Consider the following 22,917-nt stretch of genomic DNA (forward strand, 5'->3'; position numbering starts at 1 on the left):
CTTGGTGGCTGAGGAATGTGTGAATTCCTCTCCGGCTCTGGGGCGAGCAGAGAGGGGAGAGAGAGAGAGAGAGAGATGGAGGGGAAGGGCTAGAGAGAGAGAGAGAGAGAGAGAGAGAGAGAGAGAGAGAGAGAGAGAGAGAGAGAGAGAGAGAGAGAGAGAGCCAGTCGGAAGCAGAGGTAATGGCTGTAATATCGTTGCTGTTGCTGGCAGAAACATCTTATCTCCATATTTTAACTTATTTTTTCTCCTTGTAAATTATCATACTACAGCGTCACACAAAAGCATCAAAAGTAGCAGATCTACAAGCTCAAAACACAGCGCGTTTTGAGCTTGTAGATCTGCTGCTTTTGCCGTTTTTCAATGTTTACCCCATATATATGTAGTTTCAATGTACAGATTGTTCTTTCAAAAGTAGCTAGGTTCTTCTTTTGCTCCTTTTCTATCAATAACCCCATGAAGCGTTGAATTCATTCATTCATTTATTTCTTTGCATGTTGTTGTGTATCCTGTAGGACACAGTGTTGTGTATCCTGTAGGACACAGTGTTGTGTATCCTGTAGGACACAGTGTTGTGTATCCTGTAGGACACAGTGTTGTGTATCCTGTAGGACACAGTGTTGTGTAGTCTGTAGGACACAGTGTTGTGTAGTCTGTAGGACACAGTGTTGTGTAGTCTGTAGGACACAGTGTTGTGTAGTCTGTAGGACACAGTGTTGTGTAGTCTGTAGGACACAGTGTTGTGTATCCTGTAGGACACAGTGTTGTGTATCCTGTAGGACACAGTGTTGTGTAGTCTGTAGGACACAGTGTTGTGTAGTCTGTAGGACACAGTGTTGTGTAGTCTGTAGGACACAGTGTTGTGTAGTCTGTAGGACACAGTGTTGTGTATCCTGTAGGACACAGTGTTGTGTAGTCTGTAGGACACAGTGTTGTGTAGTCTGTAGGACACAGTGTTGTGTATCCTGTAGGACACAGTGTTGTGTATCCTGTAGGACACAGTGTTGTGTATCCTGTAGGACACAGTGTTGTGTAGTCTGTAGGACACAGTGTTGTGTAGTCTGTAGGACACAGTGTTGTGTAGTCTGTAGGACACAGTGTTGTGTATCCTGTAGGACACAGTGTTGTGTAGTCTGTAGGACACAGTGTTGTGTAGTCTGTAGGACACAGTGTTGTGTATCCTGTAGGACACAGTGTTGTGTATCCTGTAGGACACAGTGTTGTGTATCCTGTAGGACACAGTGTTGTGTATCCTGCAAGACACAGTGTTGTGTATCCTGTAGGACACAGTGTTGTGTATCCTGTAGGACACAGTGTTGTGTATCCTGTAGGACACAGTGTTGTGTATCCTGTAGGACACAGTGTTGTGTATCCTGTAGGACACAGTGTTGTGTATCCTGCAGGACACAGTGTTGTGTATCCTGTAGGACACAGTGTTGTGTATCCTGTAGGACACAGTGTTGTGTATCCTGCAGGACACAGTGTTGTGTAGTCTGTAGGACACAGTGTTGTGTATCCTGTAGGACACAGTGTTGTGTAGTCTGTAGGACACAGTGTTGTGTATCCTGTAGGACACAGTGTTGTGTAGTCTGTAGGACACAGTGTTGTGTAGCCTGTAGGACACAGTGTTGTGTATCCTGTAGGACACAGTGTTGTGTATCCTGTAGGACACAGTGTTGTGTATCCTGTAGGACACAGTGTTGTGTATCCTGTAGGACACAGTGTTGTGTATCCTGTAGGACACAGTGTTGTGTATCCTGCAGGACACAGTGTTGTGTATCCTGTAGGACACAGTGTTGTGTATCCTGTAGGACACAGTGTTGTGTATCCTGTAGGACACAGTGTTGTGTATCCTGCAGGACACAGTGTTGTGTAGTCTGTAGGACACAGTGTTGTGTATCCTGTAGGACACAGTGTTGTGTATCCTGTAGGACACAGTGTTGTGTAGTCTGTAGGACACAGTGTTGTGTATCCTGTAGGACACAGTGTTGTGTAGTCTGTAGGACACAGTGTTGTGTAGCCTGTAGGACACAGTGTTGTGTATCCTGTAGGACACAGTGTTGTGTATCCTGTAGGACACAGTGTTGTGTATCCTGTAGGACACAGTGTTGTGTATCCTGTAGGACACAGTGTTGTGTATCCTGTAGGACACAGTGTTGTGTATCGTGTAGGACACAGTGTTGTGTATCCTGCAGGACACAGTGTTGTGTATCCTGTAGGACACAGTGTTGTGTATCCTGTAGGACACAGTGTTGTGTAGTCTGTAGGACACAGTGTTGTGTATCCTGTAGGACACAGTGTTGTGTATCCTGTAGGACACAGTGTTGTGTATCCTGTAGGACACAGTGTTGTGTATCCTGTAGGACACAGTGTTGTGTATCCTGTAGGACACAGTGTTGTGTAGTCTGTAGGACACAGTGTTGTGTAGTCTGTAGGACACAGTGTTGTGTAGTCTGTAGGACACAGTGTTGTGTAGTCTGTAGGACACAGTGTTGTGTATCCTGTAGGACACAGTGTTGTGTAGTCTGTAGGACACAGTGTTGTGTATCCTGTAGGACACAGTGTTGTGTATCCTGTAGGACACAGTGTTGTGTAGTCTGTAGGACACAGTGTTGTGTAGCCTGTAGGACACAGTGTTGTGTAGCCTGTAGGACACAGTGTTGTGTATCCTGTAGGACACAGTGTTGTGTAGCCTGTAGGACACAGTGTTGTGTATCCTGTAGGACACAGTGTTGTGTAGCCTGTAGGACACAGTGTTGTGTATCCTGTAGGACACAGTGTTGTGTATCCTGTAGGACACAGTGTTGTGTATCCTGTAGGACACAGTGTTGTGTATCCTGTAGGACACAGTGTTGTGTATCCTGTAGGACACAGTGTTGTGTATCCTGTAGGACACAGTGTTGTGTAGTCTGTAGGACACAGTGTTGTGTATCCTGTAGGACACAGTGTTGTGTATCCTGTAGGACACAGTGTTGTGTATCCTGTAGGACACAGTGTTGTGTAGTCTGTAGGACACAGTGTTGTGTATCATGTAGGACACGGTGTTGTGTAGCCTGTAGGACACAGTGTTGTGTAGTCTGTAGGATACAGTGTTGTGTATCCTGTAGGACACAGTGTTGTGTAGTCTGTAGGACACAGTGTTGTGTATCCTGTAGGACACAGTGTTGTGTATCCTGTAGGACACAGTGTTGTGTAGTCTGTAGGACACAGTGTTGTGTAGCCTGTAGGACACAGTGTTGTGTAGCCTGTAGGACACAGTGTTGTGTATCCTGTAGGACACAGTGTTGTGTAGCCTGTAGGACACAGTGTTGTGTAGTCTGTAGGACACAGTGTTGTGTATCCTGTAGGACACAGTGTTGTGTATCCTGTAGGACACAGTGTTGTGTATCCTGTAGGACACAGTGTTGTGTATCCTGTAGGACACAGTGTTGTGTATCCTGTAGAACACAGTGTTGTGTAGTCTGTAGGACACAGTGTTGTGTATCCTGTAGGACACAGTGTTGTGTATCCTGTAGGACACAGTGTTGTGTATCCTGTAGAACACAGTGTTGTGTATCCTGTAGGACACAGTGTTGTGTATCCTGTAGGACACAGTGTTGTGTAGTCTGTAGGACACAGTGTTGTGTATCCTGTAGGACACAGTGTTGTGTATCCTGTAGGACACAGTGTTGTGTATCCTGTAGGACACAGTGTTGTGTATCCTGTAGGACACAGTGTTGTGTAGTCTGTAGGACACAGTGTTGTGTATCCTGTAGGACACAGTGTTGTGTAGTCTGTAGGACACAGTGTTGTGTATCCTGTAGGACACAGTGTTGTGTATCCTGTAGGACACAGTGTTGTGTATCCTGTAGGACACAGTGTTGTGTATCCTGTAGGACACAGTGTTGTGTAGTCTGTAGGACACAGTGTTGTGTATCCTGTAGGACACAGTGTTGTGTAGTCTGTAGGACACAGTGTTGTGTATCCTGTAGGACACAGTGTTGTGTATCCTGTAGGACACAGTGTTGTGTATCCTGTAGGACACAGTGTTGTGTAGTCTGTAGGACACAGTGTTGTGTATCCTGTAGGACACAGTGTTGTGTATCCTGTAGAACACAGTGTTGTGTATCCTGTAGGACACAGTGTTGTGTATCCTGTAGGACACAGTGTTGTGTAGTCTGTAGGACACAGTGTTGTGTATCCTGTAGGACACAGTGTTGTGTATCCTGTAGGACACAGTGTTGTGTATCCTGTAGGACACAGTGTTGTGTATCCTGTAGGACACAGTGTTGTGTAGTCTGTAGGACACAGTGTTGTGTATCCTGTAGGACACAGTGTTGTGTATCATGTAGGACACAGTGTTGTGTAGTCTGTAGGACACAGTGTTGTGTAGCCTGTAGGACACAGTGTTGTGTATCCTGTAGGACACAGTGTTGTGTATCCTGTAGGACACAGTGTTGTGTATCCTGTAGGACACAGTGTTGTGTATCCTGTAGGACACAGTGTTGTGTATCCTGTAGGACACAGTGTTGTGTATCCTGTAGGACACAGTGTTGTGTATCCTGTAGGACACAGTGTTGTGTATCCTGTAGGACACAGTGTTGTGTATCCTGTAGGACACAGTGTTGTGTATCCTGTAGGACACAGTGTTGTGTAGTCTGTAGGACACAGTGTTGTGTAGTCTGTAGGACACAGTGTTGTGTAGTCTGTAGGACACAGTGTTGTGTAGTCTGTAGGACACAGTGTTGTGTAGTCTGTAGGACACAGTGTTGTGTAGTCTGTAGGACACAGTGTTGTGTATCCTGTAGGACACAGTGTTGTGTATCCTGTAGGACACAGTGTTGTGTAGTCTGTAGGACACAGTGTTGTGTATCCTGTAGGACACAGTGTTGTGTATCCTGTAGGACACAGTGTTGTGTAGCCTGTAGGACACAGTGTTGTGTATCCTGTAGGACACAGTGTTGTGTATCCTGTAGGACACAGTGTTGTGTATCCTGTAGGACACAGTGTTGTGTATCCTGTAGAACACAGTGGGTACATCCACACATGAGCGTATGCTGACGGCAAACGCTACGCTATGGTACGCTTGCCCTTGTTCCGGATCCGACGTTACTTTGATAACTTCCGGAGCTTTGAGCAGCTGGCGGGCAGCGCCGTCTTTCAGGAAGTGTATTTCTTGGACTAGTGCTGTTTGTACAAGTGAGGACAGAGGCGAATAACACTACTCATCATGAAAACATTATGCACGTGCAATATAAAATATGAATATTATCAAGTGATATGAAAGGTAACATTAGCTAATGTTTTCATATCAAGGTGCCTTGACAAAATTAAAACACCATTACATTATTATGAATAGTATTAACCACATGAACCCCAGCATCGGGGGAACATGAGCCAAAAATAGCCGATCTACAAGCTTCGCAGCGCGACGCGTTGTGAGCTTGTAGATCTGCTATTTTTTTGCAGAGAGATTTGGTGTTGACAGTAAAAAGCGTCCAAGAAAAGTAGGTCCGTTTTTAGTGAGAATAGAGGGTTTAAGTAGGCTACATAATAATAAAATAATAACTTTATTTATATAGCACTTTTCAAAACGTGAGTTACAAAGTGCTGCTGAACAGCAGTTAATGTTTACGTTTTATTTTACCTTACTTATATATAAAATATATAAGTAAGGTAAAATAAAACATACACATTTTTTGTTTGTTTTTTTTACCCCTAGGGGGTCTTCAGAGTTACTACAGGGGGTCCGTCAAATCTTTGTGTGAAATGATTTTCATTTTTATTTTAACCACTTGAACCCTAGCGTCCCTTTTCTGAGGAGAACTTTAGCCAAAAAATAGCCGATCTACAAGCTCACAACGTGTAGAGAGAAAAAAGAGCAATTTTATACAATATAGATGGGGTCCCTGCTTCATCTCTCTCTCAGCTATGGGGGTCCTTGGCCTGAAAACGTTGAAGACCCCTGGCATAAGGGAATACCATAGTTAACAAGTAAGTTAATTCTGACAAGCAGTAAAGAAAACACATTTAAACAAACTAAAAGGAGACTCGTTGCCCACATCAACAAACCAACAAATACAGACATACGTGTGAATTACATTAATAATTATGATTGACAGATTCATATGGTAGAAGAGTGGAATTTATGACAATAAAGCACAGAGATTTTGTAGCCCACGTTTGTGTGTGAAACTGTAGAATTAATAAAAAGAAACTTGTCATTTATTTTGGATAGTAATTTAATTTATTATTCTGCTATTCTTTATTATGCTCATTATAATATGATATTGTATCTTATCTATATATAACTGGTCCTCATAATGCTCATTATTATAATGTATTTTGGATAGTAATTTAATGTATTAATCTTCTATTCTTTATTGTGCTCACATAAGCTATTCATAAGGGAACAACTAAACAGTGCAAAGTATTCAGGCCATTCGCCACAAATAAATAAGGACGTTTACATGTATTGAAATAGAGAGCATGTGTTGTTGTGTTTGTGCTGGAACGTCTGCCTTGCATTTCCCCTGTAAGGAAACTACAAGAGATAAACACGCCCACTGGAGAGAACACAGGAAGTATCTGTCCTATTGGTTGGTGCCTATCACTTCCGGGTGATCGTTTACCAGAGCGGAACCCGGATGTGCTTTTCCGGAAGCAACTCGGGACGGTCTTTCCGGTTTTTAACTTAACATGGGTGTGTACGGGGCTAGCGTAGCGTTTGCCGTCAGCATACGCTCATGTGTGGATGTACCCAGTGTTGTGTAGCCTGTAGGACACAGTGTTGTGTAGCCTGTAGGACACAGTGTTGTGTATCCTGTAGGACACAGTGTTGTGTATCCTGTAGAACACAGTGTTGTGTATCCTGTAGGACACAGTGTTGTGTATCCTGTAGAACACAGTGTTGTGTATCCTGTAGGACAGGTTGTATCTTCAAAACATAGCAGTATATTGAGGATAGGTCAAAGTGGGTCAATGAGACATGGTGAGCAGACCCCCCCCCCCCCATACCATGAGGAGATGCCATGTGCCGTAGGCTGGGGTCAAAGTTTAAACAAGCCACAGCGTTCATCCACTAGGAGTAAATGAGGGATTATGGGGGGGGGGGGGGGGGGCTCGGGGGGGCGGGGGGCTCGGGGGGGCGGGGGTCCCGGGAAGGAGGAACCCCCGCTGAGGGGATGACAACAACATGGGACGATGCACACAACTACGGGGGGAGGTTCTGAAACGCTGTAGATGCAGATCTCTATAGTCTGTGCATGTAACATTAGATCTCTATAGTCTGTACATGAAACATTAGATCTCTATAGTCTGTACATGAAACATTAGATCTCTATAGTCTGTACATGAAACATTAGATCTCTATAGTCTGTACATGAAACATTAGATCTCTATAGTCTGTACATGAAACATTAGATCTCTATAGTCTGTACATGAAACATTAGATCTCTATAGTCTGTACATGAAACATTAGATCTCTATAGTCTGTACATGGACATTAGAGCCAGAGACATGCCAGAGTTTTGGATAAAGAGGTTCAAATCATTATGTTATAATATAATGATGTATATAAAGGTACTATATGGGGGGGGGGGGGTGATAATTGTCATTGGGAGGAGTAGTCCTCCTGGTGGGGGCTCCTCACTGGCCGGTATAACAGCAGTGAAAACCAGTGTTGGGACTAAAGCGTTACTAACGTAACGTGTTACGTAACAAAACTACTTTTTGTGGTAACTAATAACGTAACTAGTTACCTTTTCCCATTCAGTAACACCGTTATAGTTACTGTGATTTAAATGTGTGAGTCACTGTGTTACATTACTGTCTGTCTGTCCTCTAACATAACGTACCATGAAAAAGTGAAAGTGGACAGAGAGGAGTGATGATTGGTTAACGCGGGGTAACATTGCAGGCTACGCCAATCAGAGACAGAGTTGGGCGGGTCTTGCCTGTAAAAATACACAGACACACAAACACATGCTGCTAACACACACACACACACACACACGGCCCACCACTACCACACACACGGCAACACGCCCACTACCCCACACACACACACACACACACACACACACACACACACACACACAGTGTATTCGTTTGCAGCTTGGAAATGTAACCATTATTTTGAATTGGTGGGGATAAAGGACACTAAAAATATTTCAGTGAAATGTAAAGTGTGTGCAGGACAGAAAACATTGTCCACACCGAGTAACAGCAAATGCTAATCTCCTGAAGCACCTAACTAAAGTATATACAAGTACATACACATGGGGGGGTTATACACCTAACTAAAGTATATACAAGTACATACACATGGGGGGGTTATACACCTAACTACAGTATATACAAGTACATACACATGAGGGGGTTATACACCTAACTAAAGTACATGGGGTTATAAAACTAGTCGCTAAAGAAGACCCCTCCGTCTCTACCAGCGGCAGTGATCCAGATGGCTCTACATCTAAACAGACAAAACATGTCACCCAGAGTCAACTAAACAGATTGATTGGCAGGTATGTTGTTAAGGACGTGCTTAATCGGAACGGTTGAGTCTGTTGCCTTCAGAGAACTAAGTGAAAGCAGCAGAAAGACGTTTCATTGTTCCACTGCATTTCATAATGACTTTGCTACAATGTTTTTTTCTCTCACTGTGCCACAGAGCAACACTAAAACTGTGTGTGTGTGTGTGTGTGTGTGTGTGTGTGTGTGTGTGTGTGTGTGTGTGTGTGTGTGTGTGTGTGTGTGTGTGTGTGTGTGTGTGTGTGTGTGTGTGTGTGTGTGTGTGTGTGTGTGTGTGTGTGTGTGTGCGTGCGTGTGTGTGTGTGTGTGTAATACATTGGCACAGGGGAGGTGATCGCTGGCACACATGGCATTATTTCTTTATAAATAAAAAAAGGTTTAGTCAGTTAAATTAAGTCCACTCACATCTATATGCAAATTACATCAAATTCATTCAAAGTGATAACTCTGACTGGGTTATTGCTCTAATGATCATTACATCCTGATGTGAAAGAAAATATCTCTAAAGAAGAAATAATAATAACAAATAAAGGTTTGGACCTATCAACATCATTTGGAAATAATATCGGTTTTGTAATTTTATTTTATACATGTTTTCTTCTTTTTTTAAAAAGTAAAGTAAAGTAACTAGTTACTAGTTACTTTCATAATTTAGTAACTAGTAAAGTAACTAGTTACGTTTTTGGAGCAGTAACTATAACTATAACTAGTTACTTTTTTAAAGTAACTTGCCCAACACTGTGACAACACAGCAAGTGTGTGGGGAGGAATCAATCAATCAATCAATCAATCAATCAATCAATCAATTGCCACAACAAATAAATTGGGGAGAAAAAGGGCTAAAAAGAAAAAAAAGGGGGGGGGCTTATGATGCTACTTTTGCTGGGGACCTCCCTGGAACATCCCCCCCCCCCCATATGAGGGTCATATGAACCAATGTCCTATCAGATTGGCCATGTTTTGATCCATATTTTGTCAACAAGTGTGAAATGAGGAAAAACAACCAAAAAACACATTTCACTTTAAGCTTTGTGCCTTTAATGACACGCCCCAAAATATGGACACCATGTGTTAAAAAAACATCTATGTTGATACCCAAATTCCAGTGTTCTACAAACACTGTCCATTGTAGTTATCAAAAACAACAGCTTAATGTAATCTACTGTAAAAGACACTGAGCTCATTATGCAGAAGGAATGGGAAGGCACTCCAGACATTATCCTCATCACATGCGGTTTACAATTAAAGGCCTTTAGGCAGACGCTCTTATCCAGAGAAACTTACCAAGTACAAGAAGGGAGGCCTAGCTGAAACCTAGTTAACCAACAACAGGGTCAATCATTGAGCTTGTAGATCTGCTACTTTTGATGCTTTTGTGTGACGCTGTAGTATGATCAAGTAGGGCCTTAACCCATTCAATCTGTGTCATTTTAGATTTCTTTGGCTATTCAAAACTAGCAGATATACAAGTTCAAAGCGCTATGAGATCTGCTATTTTTGAAAAATGTTGAAAATGTGTGCAAACTTTTTCTTGTCAATGACTCGCAGAATTAGGCTTTTGGCCACCGATCCCCATCAAAATATGTTGTTCAGGGACCCCCCCCCCAGAAGCAAAGATCTGAGTTTAAAATGTTGTTTAAAGGGGGGGGGGGTCCCCGCCTCAGACACCACTTTGTTCTTGAGAAACCCACTGACCTAGAACAGTGGAACCTTCGGAGCCGGAGCCGTTGCTGGAGGAGTGATATTCGGGGACGTCGAAGGAGCTGAGGGCGTCATCGTCGATGGACTGTGAGATGTCCTGCAGGTCCTCCATGCCCCCCAGGTAGTCGTCTGTGCCGGGGCACAGCGGGCTGCCCAGCACCGAGTCCTCCAGGGGCGAGGGCGGACCGTAGTGGCTCTCCATGTCGACCATGGTGCTGGAGGACAGGGTCACTCATCAGCCTGACAGAGGAACACAACCATGGTTAGGGACAGCACTTAGGGACCCCCCCCCCCCCCCCCCATCTGAACATGTTTTGTGCCAGGGAACCCCAGAAGAGAATATTTGCATTAACATTTTTTTTTTTAATCAAAATTTTACAATACTTTTCCAGATTTATTTTAAAATTTCAAAATAGCAGATGTACAAGCTCGCAGCACGGCATGAAGAGACGCGCTATGAGCTTGTATAGCTACTATTTTTGAATAGCCAACATATAAGTGGATAAAGTGGTTAAAATTTCAAATTTCATCCCAAGTATAAATGAAGACCTCTGAGGGCAAAGAGAGAGAGAAGGAGAGAGGGACAATGAACCTGCCCTATGGAGTGAGAGAAGGAGTGAGAGAAGGAGAGAGAGAAGGAGTGAGAGAAGGAGAGAGGGCCCTTTGGGTCAACAGAGGCATAGTACCGTAATGAAGAACACCCAGTCCACCACAGACACTCTGCACAGTCACACTAAGATAAGAGCCATGCCAGATTGTTTTAATAGGTCAATGCAGATCCTGAGCCGACCACTTACTGACGTTCTGACGCACATTATGTCAAAAAGCGCTAAATAAATTCTAATAAATGTACAATACAAGCTCACAACGTGTAGTGTTTGTGAGACTATTTTGCAATGGTCTTGAAAACTTTTTAAAAGGTTTTTTGTTGCCTATAATGACATTGCCCAAAAACAGGGACGCCAGATTGAAAGTAGTTCAAATTGGAACGACACATCGGCTGCATAATTGCACACATGCTGAAAGGCCAAACCCATATATCTGGGTCTGGCTCTATCATCTGTCATCACACAGGGCTGTTTAACATAGCACCGGGGGCGCTCAGTGATGAAATGGGGAGGTGGTCCGCTGGGACCGCGTACTACTCCTACATATGATGACGCACACACACACACACACACACACACACAGGACTAGGTGCTTGGGCCAGGACGGGCCCTGCAGTCAGTGTCAAATGACACAACAGAGGGCCGTGGCCCGTGCACGCGTCTACGGTGCTAAATGTAGATACCGCAGTAACATGATCCATGAACCTCACTGCTCCAAATGGACAGGAAGAGAGAGAGAGAGAGAGAGAGAGAGAGAGAGAGATAAAGAGAGAATGTAGGTCACTGGGCTGGCCTAGGCCCAGATTGGTTAAGTTAAGCTACAGTAAGTTGAGCAGGACTGCAGGACTTGGGTTGCATAAGGCTGGGTTGCATAAGGGTTGGGTTAACGTTGACTAGGCTTGTTGGCACTGCAGGCTCAGGCACTGTGCTCTGCTGGCAGCATTTCCAGTTACACAAGGCTCCAGAGCCAACTTAAGAAAGTGTGCTAAAGAGAGGGGCCTGGTGGCCTGGCCTGGCTTGCCTTACATCAGCTGGGGACAAATTGCCCTCATATCATCCTCTAAGGCAGTGTTTCTCAACCTGTGAAGCCGGCATGTGGGCCCCCAAATAATTGGCAAAAGACACACAAAAAACTAAGAAAAAAGTGTTCATAGTGATACAGATAAATAGGAACTTAAAGTATATCATGTTAGATGTAATGATTCAACCCGGAACACAACGGATTGACTGATCATTAAAGTAAATGCTCTGAAAAGGCCCAGCCATCTGCCCCGGCCAACGCTTTGGAGGTTTTTAAGCGGCCTAGCTGATCCAGAGAAGGCTGGGGAACCACTGCTCGCTCTAAGGGGCAGCTCTGTGGAGTCCCACACCCCAGACATCCACACGTAAAACTGGGTCAATCTCCAGTAAGCCTCCCTTCTTCTTCCCCAGCTATAGAGGCCTCTCTGCTAAGAACAGTGAGGAAGGAGATGTCAGGGTTAGCAGCTAACAGCTGTTAGCTACACTCCTCCACAGCCAGGCTGCTCCTTCACACATGGCTGCCTTTTGGAGACGAGGCGGCTTATCTATCCTTATTTCACCCTGCCTGCAACGTATATGCGGGGCAGCGGGGGCACTGGGCTATTTTGGACATGTGAAGAATTACTCCATGCTCAAAACGTTTCCACACACACGCCCCCCCCCATCCATCCCCCACCCCTGCGGTGGTCCGCTCGCTGCGCTCCAAGGCTAGAAGTTGTAACGCTAAATGAATGGTATTTCTATAGAAGCATCCAGACAACCTGACCTCGCTTTTAAGGACACAGACGTTTTGCCTGCAGGAGCAGCTGAACGTTACGCCAAGCAAGCGTGGATGAAGAGTATGCTATGCTAGCATGCTAGGAGGCTATATATACACCGGTGGTTCACACCCTTTTTTCCCCCTCTTGGAGGAGCCCCCCTTTCTTGTCTGACCCATTCTGAGACACCCTGCACGTGCACACACACACACACACACACACACACACACACACACACACACACACCGGTTAAAATGATGCTGGGTACCCCCTGGAACCCCCCCCAGCAGGACCCCTGGGGGGACCCCAGTGTGTGTGTGCTGGGGTCGCTCACACGCTCACTCATGTTTTTCAAACAAGCTAATGCTATGCTAACCACATTATAAATATACTTCTCATACTATGAATAGTGAAAATAGCCGACTTACTTAAAAAAAAATTAACATTATTATTATTTGACTATTTTTGACCAGATAATGACCCAAAAATGCAACAATTGACGACCTCCAAACAGACAAGGCCTCAGGGGCCAGGCAGTGCACCCTGTGACCCTGTGGGTGGGGGGGGGGGGGGGGGTGGGCAGGCTGGGATCCACAGAGCTATACGGCCTACTTTAGGATCACTGACTCAGTATTTGGCTGCTTGCACAAATACACAAACTGACTGACTGACTGACTGACTGACTGACTGAGTGAATGGAGGACAGGTTCACCTTGCAGCACTGCTGCACAGCGCAGCGGGGATATAAAAGCTACTAGCCTCGTTAGCATTCAACCTCCAGCTCGCGTCCCCAGCGACCTCAAGGACGGTCTTCATTTAGAGGACATCCTGTCTCATACGCTGTATTCACTCGGCACCGTCTCATTACCATGCCGCTACAAGAGGGAATAACAACACTCTACTCTACTCAGCTATTTCAGTATCTTGGCTACGGCTGTTCCCCCCGCAGAACCCCCCCCCCCCCCATCATGCTGCCAATTCAAGACGACAATTAACTTTGAGATATTATCTCTTGGTGAGACACGATGGGATGTGTTGACAGTGGTGGAAAGTAACTAAGTACATTTACTCCAAGTACTGTACTTGTACTTGATTATTTAAATGTTTCGATACATTATACTTCTACTCCACTACGTCTCTCAGACACAAATGTTTTACTTTGTATTCCACTAATAAGTATTTGAAAACTTTAGTTACTAGTTACTTTGCATATTTAGATTAGTATTACAAAACATTTGTTAACCCCATTTCATACTTTGTCTATTTGAAAATAGACAAAATAGACTAAGCTCACAATGCATCACAATGCAACACAATGCATCACAATGCATCACAATGCATCACAATGCATCACAATGCTGAGCTATTTCGGAAAAAAACAGTTTTTTACATTTTCAAAAAGGTTTACCGCAAATTATTAATAGTAGTATTATTAAAAACTGTCCGGCATGCTATTCAAACAAACCCCACCGAACGGTACACTTGCCAGGGTTATAATAAACACGACCTCTATAGAATAATGCAGTTAGTTAAATAGTATACAGTTAGTGTCTGTGACAGGTGACGACGATGTTTAAACAGCCCTGAGAACACATGACTTTCTATTTAAATAACATACATAACACATAACACACAACATACACAACACAGCCTCATAACACACATGACTTTCTATTTAAATAACATACATAACACATAACATACACAACACACATGACTTTCTATTTAAATAACATACATAACACATAACACACACAACACAGCCTCATAACCCCACACCACACACAGAGTATCAGTAGCTTCGTATATATGATGAGCGCATGGTGGACCCAACTAACCTCCTAACCCTGAGAGATGTTGGCAACACACAACACGAGGGAGCTGTATGTAAACACACACACACACACACACACACACACACACACACACACACACACACACACACACACACACACACACACACACACACACACACACACACACACACACACACACACACAGCTGCTTAAAGAGCAGGTCAGGAGAGCAGCTTAGTAAGATAGGATATGGCGGATGGCCAGGACGGGGTTGACTTAGGTTACATTACAACTTATATCACATCTGAGAGAGAGAGAGATAGAGAGATAGAGAGACACTATAAGACACAGGAGGACATATAGTCAGTGGTTCCTACGGTAACAGCGGCGGGCGGGGGTCTTTTTGTGTCCCCAGAGGTCAGGACCCCTCTTGTGTTCAGCCTGCTGAGGAGGGCGCTCCGCAGAGTGAGAGAGGACGGAGCAAGGTCACACTTGTTTGTGCGCTTAGAGGTTTTAGTGGGACGGCGGAGGGGTTAAGGGTCTGAGGGAGAGGGGGGAAGGGTGGGGACAGGACAGGAGGAGCCCCCCCCCCCACCACAACCCACCCAGACCCCCGGAAATTGACAAAGAATCTATCTATCGGAGAGCGTCTGATGTCTCCATGACGATGCCATTCCAGAACACACAGATCACATTTAAAAAAAAAAGAAACCTTTTATCTCCATATTCTAACTTTTCGTGTTTTTTTTCATAAATTAACATCCTACTTAATCATACTACAGCGTCACACAAAAGCATCAAAAGTAGCAGATCTACAAGCATGAAACGCAGCGCGAAACGACGTGTTTCGAGCTTGTAGATCTGTTACTTTTGCCATTTTTGAATTTGAATCGTGAAAAGTAACAGTTTTGGACATGTGAGGTTTCCACCCGACAGAGAGGAAACGGCAGGCGGTGTTTGAAGGCGACGGCACCGTACTGCCGTCAGAAATCGATCACTTTATTTGATATCGGTTTCGATCGATTTGCCCCAAATTGGGCTTTCCGACAAAAAAATGGTTCCACCGCCTGTATTGCCAATTTGCATTTGTAATGTCTGTACCATAAAAACACAGATTTATACATGTTTGCGTGTCTCTCGCCGCTCTAAAAGCTTGCAACGAGTCACGTTGCGTCGTGAGCTTTTAGATCAGCTATTTTCGGTGCAACACATCAGCAAAGTGCAAAAAGTATACATCAGGCTCTATAGTGACCACAGAAACCAGTGTGTGACTGTGAATGGAGCATATATTTTCCATGCAGTCTGTTGGATCTGCACACACACACACACACACACACACACACACACACACAGGGGCTTAGCATAGCTACCCAACCCCCACTGGTACGCTAACCCACTCCAGAGAGGAGCAGCACACATTAGTCAGACAGCCCGTAAAGCAGCTTGTGAAGGCTATAAGGCTGAGGCTAGACCACCGGCTACAGAATGTACACGTTCTACAACATGACTGGGGTGTGGACAGTCTTTAGACGGGCTCCCAGGCTTCTCAGGGGAATGGATACAGTGTACACACACACACACACACACACACACACACACACACACACACACACACACACACACACACACACACACACACACACACACACACACACACACACACACACAGTAGGGCTGTGCAATATATCAATATTATATTGATATTGTGATATGTTTTAATTTACACTGATCCTTTTTTCTTTTTTTATGCTCACAACACGTCTCATTGCATCTAGTTTACTCTTCCATGTGATTCCATGATCAAATGATGTCATGAATCATACAGTAGCTGTCGGGCAGAAACTAGTATCTCCATATTTCTACTCGTTTATATTTCTCCATCAATGAAGCTACTTCACCGTAGTGACCGTAACAAGAATGTCAAGCAACGGTAGTCACTATTTCTGAACATAATTGTTCCATTGCCTTGTTCATCCAATGGTTTTGGACTTACAAGGTTTCCAGCCGGCAGTGAGGATATTATATGCTGTACGTGTCACTAAGCTGACGGAGAGGAGGAGATATTCATTCTCTCGCTGTAGAGCACTCAATACGGGATCAGGATCATCCAATCCTGTGAAATCTCTTCTCTACTCCCGCACAAGTTTAGTCACAGATGGACATCTGGCTGCAGCACAATACTGATAGGCTATAATCAGCATGTCTGACATGTCTATAATCTAGCAGCCTATGTCTGTAGCTGGAGCTACACACAATACAGTGTAGCTGTCAAACCCAGGCCCTGCCTGAAGGAGGAACTCAAACATCACTGTGTGTGTGTGTGTGTGTGTGTGTGTGTGTGTGTGTGTGTGTGTGTGTGTGTGTGTGTGTGTGTGTGTGTGTGTGTGTGTGTGTGAGTGATAGCGGGAACATGCAGTTAGATAAGGTCCTGGCAGGGATTCAAGAAGACAGACACAGGTGTGTCATCATGAGCTTGTCTAGACCAGACACTGAAAAACACATTAAAACAACATGATACGGCTGCAAGTAGGGCTGTGTCACGCTCAGCAAATTGTACTTGACGATTAATTGTCACTCAAATAATGACAATTATCACCCTCCCTGCCCGGCCGACTTCCCTCCCCCGAACACGGGCCAATTGAGTTCATGTAGCCGGTTGCACCTAGCCTTGTCCCCAGCCTCACTCATCTGCCAAGAGAAGAGCCTGGTCACGACCTAAACCAGCGAGTGTGACGGAAGTCCTGAGTGGACAGGATTTCCGTTGTACGCGTTTCCCCCGGAAACTGTCTTTTTTGACCAATCACAACACTCGTTTCATTCACAGAGAATGTTAACAGATTTGTAAATCATCAACGTCATTTCCCTGGTCGGTACTTCCGCCAAATTCAACCACTTCCGCCTAGACAACCAACAGCCCAGGTCTTGCTCAGCGTGGGTTGCATCACGGTGGATTCGAACGCACAACCTCCGTGGTGGTGGGCAGGGACTTTACCACTGCACCACGAGGGCTCAATGTTAATACTTCCGTTCGGCTTTTAGGCTTCCTAACAAACATTCCACAAAGTGAATATGATAAATAACTTAAATTGCCCAAAATGGGGATGCCAGGATTAAGAAACAACCTCTCAGAGCCAGACCAAGCTGAAAGGAGTTCAGAAAACGAGTGAATAGTCAAACAAGACACTTCTCCACCTTCACCTTCTACACCTTCACCTTCTACACCTTCACCTTCTCCACCTTCCTGAACGACACAAACAAAAAGAAACACTCAAAGTCTCTCAACGCGACCTTGGCGTTTGACCACATGACATCCAACGACTTCAATGAGCGAGTATGATTACACTGTGTGTGTGTTAAAGACACTGTGTGTGTGTGTGTGTGTGTGTTAAAGTATGATTACACTGTGTGTGTGTTAAAGACACTGTGTGTGTGTGTGTGTGTGTGTGTGTGTGTGTGTGTGTGTTAAAGTATGATTACACTGTGTGTGTGTTTTGAAAGAGAACCACAGGTTAATGTTTAATCCCCTCAGACCCGTGAGCCTGAGCACAGCACAGGCAGGCCCTGTGAGAGCTGGGGGCCCACGAGGGGCCGGTCAGTGAGGGGCTGGTCAGTGAGGGGCTGGTCAGCAGTGGTGTAAAGTAACTAAGTACATTTACTAAAGTACTGTACTTAAGTACAGTTTTGAGGTATTTTTACTTTACTGGAGTATTTCCAATTTTCAGTACTTTTACTTCTACTCCACTACATCTCAGGGGCAAATACTGTACTTTTACTCCATTACAATTATTTGAAACCTTTAGTTACTAGTTACTTTGCAGATATAAATTATTGTATTATGAAACATGCATTAACCACTTTAGCCCTATTTTATACCTAGGCAAAAATATTTGAAAATAGCAGATCTACAAGCTCACAAGGCGTTGCATCGCAACGTGTTGTGAGCTTGTAGATCTGCTATCTTCAAATATTTTTGTACTTTTTCTGTTGGTACTTTAAGTACGTTTTGATCCCAATACTTTTGTACTTTATATGTGTGTCCATCAGATGTCCATCAGATGTCCATCAGATGTCCATCAGATATCCATCAGATGTCCCCGTCAACGTGTTTGAAGAGTCAGAGTTTATGAGCCCCAGCTCAGAGCTTGGACCGTGCCCGAAGAGTAAACAGTGAAGTGGCTCTTATCGCCAATGTACCGCGTTTAACGATTAGCCGGGCGGCGCCCTATATCTATCTCATGGCGGACTGAGCAGAATACATGTTAGTGGGTAAGGTTATGGACTCAAGGCTGTTCGCTGGCTGTAGTTTATGATAAATGAGATCCATGTGATTGCGGATCCACGGTTCAAGCCCTCTGTTATCAGGTCGTTCACCTTAACTCGTTTCAGGGCCAAGGACCTGTAAAGTAATAGTCTGAAGTTTAGCATTTATTTTTAGACTTAATAAACACAAAGCGTTGGACTGCATGGTAAATACATTCAGTCACATAAAAGAGAGTCCCTCAACAGTAGGTTAGGTAACTGGACAGTTGTGGTCTGGAGGGATTGTGTCAGTACACTTCAGGACCTGCAGTGGGTAGTAATACACAAGACAACTTTTTAACCACCGTCAAACCTGGCATTCCTATTTTGGGATGCCAGGTGAAAACCTTCCAAAAAAGGTAAAAACCTTCCAAAAATAGCCAGTCTGCAAGCTCACAACTTGTTGCTTTTATATGTATATATAAATATAGGACTTAACCACATGACCCCTCTCTAGCATCCCTATTCTGGGGGCAAACATTCGGCAAAAATAGCACAACTACAAGCTGAGCATGCCGATCTACTATTTTCGGCGAATGTTCAAATGACACTTTCAAAGTTACTTCTGTAACTAAAGTAGCAGATCTACAAGCTCAAGCTTGTGGATCTGATACTTTTGATACTTTTGTGTGACGCTGTAGTTTGAAAGTTTGGCCTTAATTGACCAAACAATACAATAAGTGGTTAATTGTTGCTTTGATAAGGTAAGGTTATGAACTTTCATTGACTTGGTTAAAATCAGGACACATCAGATGCTTGTTGATATACGATGGGTTCAAATAACTCTAATACTGGCCCATATATATATATATATATATATGAACGGCTACATCACATCAGTCAGGCTAATCTAATGTCAGATAATCTACTCTGTTTGCTGGTCATTTACATTCCTAAACATTGCATTTCCAAACAGGCAGCAGCTTGTGATTTGTGGTGTGGTGGGGGTCTACAGTAGGGGTGATGGGCGGGTTACTGAGTCAGTGTTATGTGTCCATGTCATGGTGACACGTGTCACATTGCAGCCAACACTGCAGCTCTATGAGGATGACCAATTATAAAACATTAAACCCACAAGTTACATAATAAACCCCCCCTGTGGACTTTGCCTCATGACTTGACAGCAACTTGGTGTCTCAAATGACACATCAACACACACGCACACGCGCACACGCGCACACACACACACACACACACACACACACACACACACACACACACACACACACACACACACACACACACACACACACACACACACACACACACACACACATGGTGTCAAGTCATGGCTAACATGACAACACTACACACTGCACAACAAGTTGGTTCTGGACCACCAGGGCCCACTTGAACATTTCAACAGTTTTCAGAGCATGTTTATTTTGATCAACCAAACAGATTGAGTTAAGGCTTGGATCAATATACTTGAAGTTGATATTTTCATATTTTTTAAGTGCAAACTCATTAGATTATTGGTACCAGTCATTGTCAGTCATTTCTTTGCTGTCGGGCAGAAACCTCTTATCTCCATATTTTAAATGTTTGTGTTTTTTTTTCTCGTAAATTAACGCCCTACTTGATCATACTACAGCGTCACACAAAAGTCGTTTTGAGCTTGTAGATCTGTTAATTTTTCAATTTTTGAATTTGAACGCTGAAAAGTAATAGTTTTGGACAAAATGAGGTTTCCAACCGACAGAGACGACATTCAAGTTATTTGTCATATCTGCCACGTGCATTTTTGTTTGTTTACAAAGACTAAAAGCCAAACAAATGTAATTAAAAACAAAATATGTTCCATAAGTTCCAATGCCTTAACCAGGTTAACCTGACCACACTACTTACTGCATGCTGTAAATTAACCAGGTTAACCTGACAACACTACTTACTGCATGCTGTAAATTAACCAGGTTAACCTGACAACACTAATGCTAATAGGTAGATAGGCTAACCTGACAACACACTGCATGCTTTACTGCATGCTGTAAATTAACCAGGTTAACCTGACCACACTACTTACTGCATGCTGTAAATTAACCAGGTTAACCTGACAACACTAATGCTAATAGGTAGATAGGCTAACCTGACAACACTACTGCATGCTTTACTACATGCTGTAAATTATGGCAGAATTCAAAGCATGACAGGACCCCAGAGGTCATGTCACCATGACCTCTTACTGTAAGTTTACACTGACCTGACTTTCAACCACTTTCAAGCTGGCCTCTCTATTTAGAGCATGTCATTATATCTATTATTATATCTATTTAGAGCATGTCATTATATCTATTATTATATCTATTATTATATCTATTTAGAGCATGTCATTATATCTATTATTATATCTATTTAGAGCATGTCATTATATCTATTATTATATCTATTTAGAGCATGTCATTATATCTATTATTAATATTATATCTATTTAGAGCATGTCATTATATGTATTATTATATCTATTTAGAGCATGTCATTATATCTATTATTATATCTATTTAGAGCATGTCATTATATCTATTATTATATCTATTTAGAGCATGTCATTATATCTATTATTATATCTATTATTATATCTATTTAGAGCATGTCATTATATCTATTATTATATCTATTTAGAGCATGTCATTATATCTATTATTATATCTATTATTATATCTATTTAGAGCATGTCATTATATCTATTATTATATCTATTTAGAGCATGTCATTATATCTATTATTATATCTATTATTATATCTATTTAGAGCATGTCATTATATCTATTATTATATCTATTTAGAGCATGTCATTATATCTATTATTATATCTATTTAGAGCATGTCATTATATCTATTATTAATATTATATCTATTTAGAGCATGTCATTATATGTATTATTATATCTATTTAGAGCATGTCATTATATCTATTATTATATCTATTTAGAGCATGTCATTATATCTATTATTAATATTATATCTATTTAGAGCATGTCATTATATGTATTATTATATCTATTTAGAGCATGTCATTATATCTATTATTATATCTATTTAGAGCATGTCATTATATCTATTATTATATCTATTTAGAGCATGTCATTATATCTATTATTAATATTATATCTATTTAGAGCATGTCATTATATGTATTATTATATCTATTTAGAGCATGTCATTATATCTATTATTAATATTATATCTATTTAAGAGCATGTCATTATAGACAATTTCCTTTTCTTTTTTTAATTTTGAAAAACTTTCCAAAAATTTTCAAGATATTTTTGAAAAATCTGAAATATTTTCAAGAAACGTTACTTTTCCACGTGAATCAATATGTTTGAACCCACATTCTGTGATGTGGAGCTAAGGATTATCATGCTGTATTCTGATTGTAAACAATAAGCACTAAGAGGGAATACTTCATAAACCGAGTTCAGTTTATTATATTCAGCGGTACAGCTCTCAGTATCTTTGGTAGCATAACAAAACATAACCACCGGCGTGCGCAGTATATGACCATCGCCCGTACGGTGGCTACCGAGGCACGTTAACTACGGAGCGAGCATTAGGCCAATGCTCTTCAATGACTAGTTAAGGCAGATTATGAGATGAATTGTATTTTTGAGTAACCTGCAAAAAGAAAACAAGACTGTCCGCGTCAAAAATAAATATCACGATCATTAACCACTCGCAATCTGGCATATTTTGGGCATGTCATTATAGGCAGACATTTTCAAAAGATTCCACAAATTCAAATCATTTCAAAGATTTTAAAAAATGAAGAAAATAGCAGATCGACAAGCTCACAACTGTATTAGGTATCAAACAGGACTTGAGTGATTAAATAAAAAGTACACACTCTTTAGTCCTGCTCTGAGTGGAATTATACAGTGTGATATTATTATTAGTTATACAGTAGTTATAGTTATACAGTGTGATATAGATGTGGTGTCGCTGACATTAGAGGTTCTATGGAGTGACATTTTGAACACACTAGGCCTTATAATTATAACAGAGTATTCTTTTATATTGCGGTATTGCAATTTGTACTTAACCCATTCAATCCAGGAACGCATCTGTGTCATTTTAGATGTCTTTGGCTATTCAAAAATAGCAGATCTATAAGCTCGTAGATCTGCTATTCTTGTGAAAAACTAATTGTTAAAGCGAACCTTTGTAAGTCAAATCTTTGCTTCTGGGGGGTCCCTGGAACAACACATTTTGAGATGGTGGTCC

At 42.5% G+C, this 22,917-nt stretch overlaps 2 protein-coding genes across 2 annotated transcripts in view; both read right to left on the reverse strand.

The window, feature by feature from the left end:
- Positions 1–22,917, reverse strand: part of kcnq1.2 (potassium voltage-gated channel, KQT-like subfamily, member 1.2) — a gene marked incomplete at both ends in the record, with an annotated part of 592,759 nt that overhangs the window by 362,228 nt on the left and 207,614 nt on the right. The gene's annotated exons all lie outside the window — the stretch shown is intronic.
- Positions 1–22,917, reverse strand: part of pparab (peroxisome proliferator-activated receptor alpha b) — a 79,157-nt gene that overhangs the window by 36,893 nt on the left and 19,347 nt on the right. The window contains exon 2 of the mRNA XM_084060409.1: positions 10,210–10,455. Coding sequence (XP_083916535.1) covers positions 10,210–10,426 — 217 coding nt within the window. The 5' untranslated portion in view covers positions 10,427–10,455. The remainder of the gene's footprint in view (positions 1–10,209; positions 10,456–22,917) is intronic.

Source organism: Gymnoscopelus microlampas, assembly GCF_963454915.1.
Source record: "Gymnoscopelus microlampas genome assembly, chromosome: 6".
Taxonomy (NCBI): Eukaryota; Metazoa; Chordata; class Actinopteri; order Myctophiformes; family Myctophidae; genus Gymnoscopelus; species Gymnoscopelus microlampas.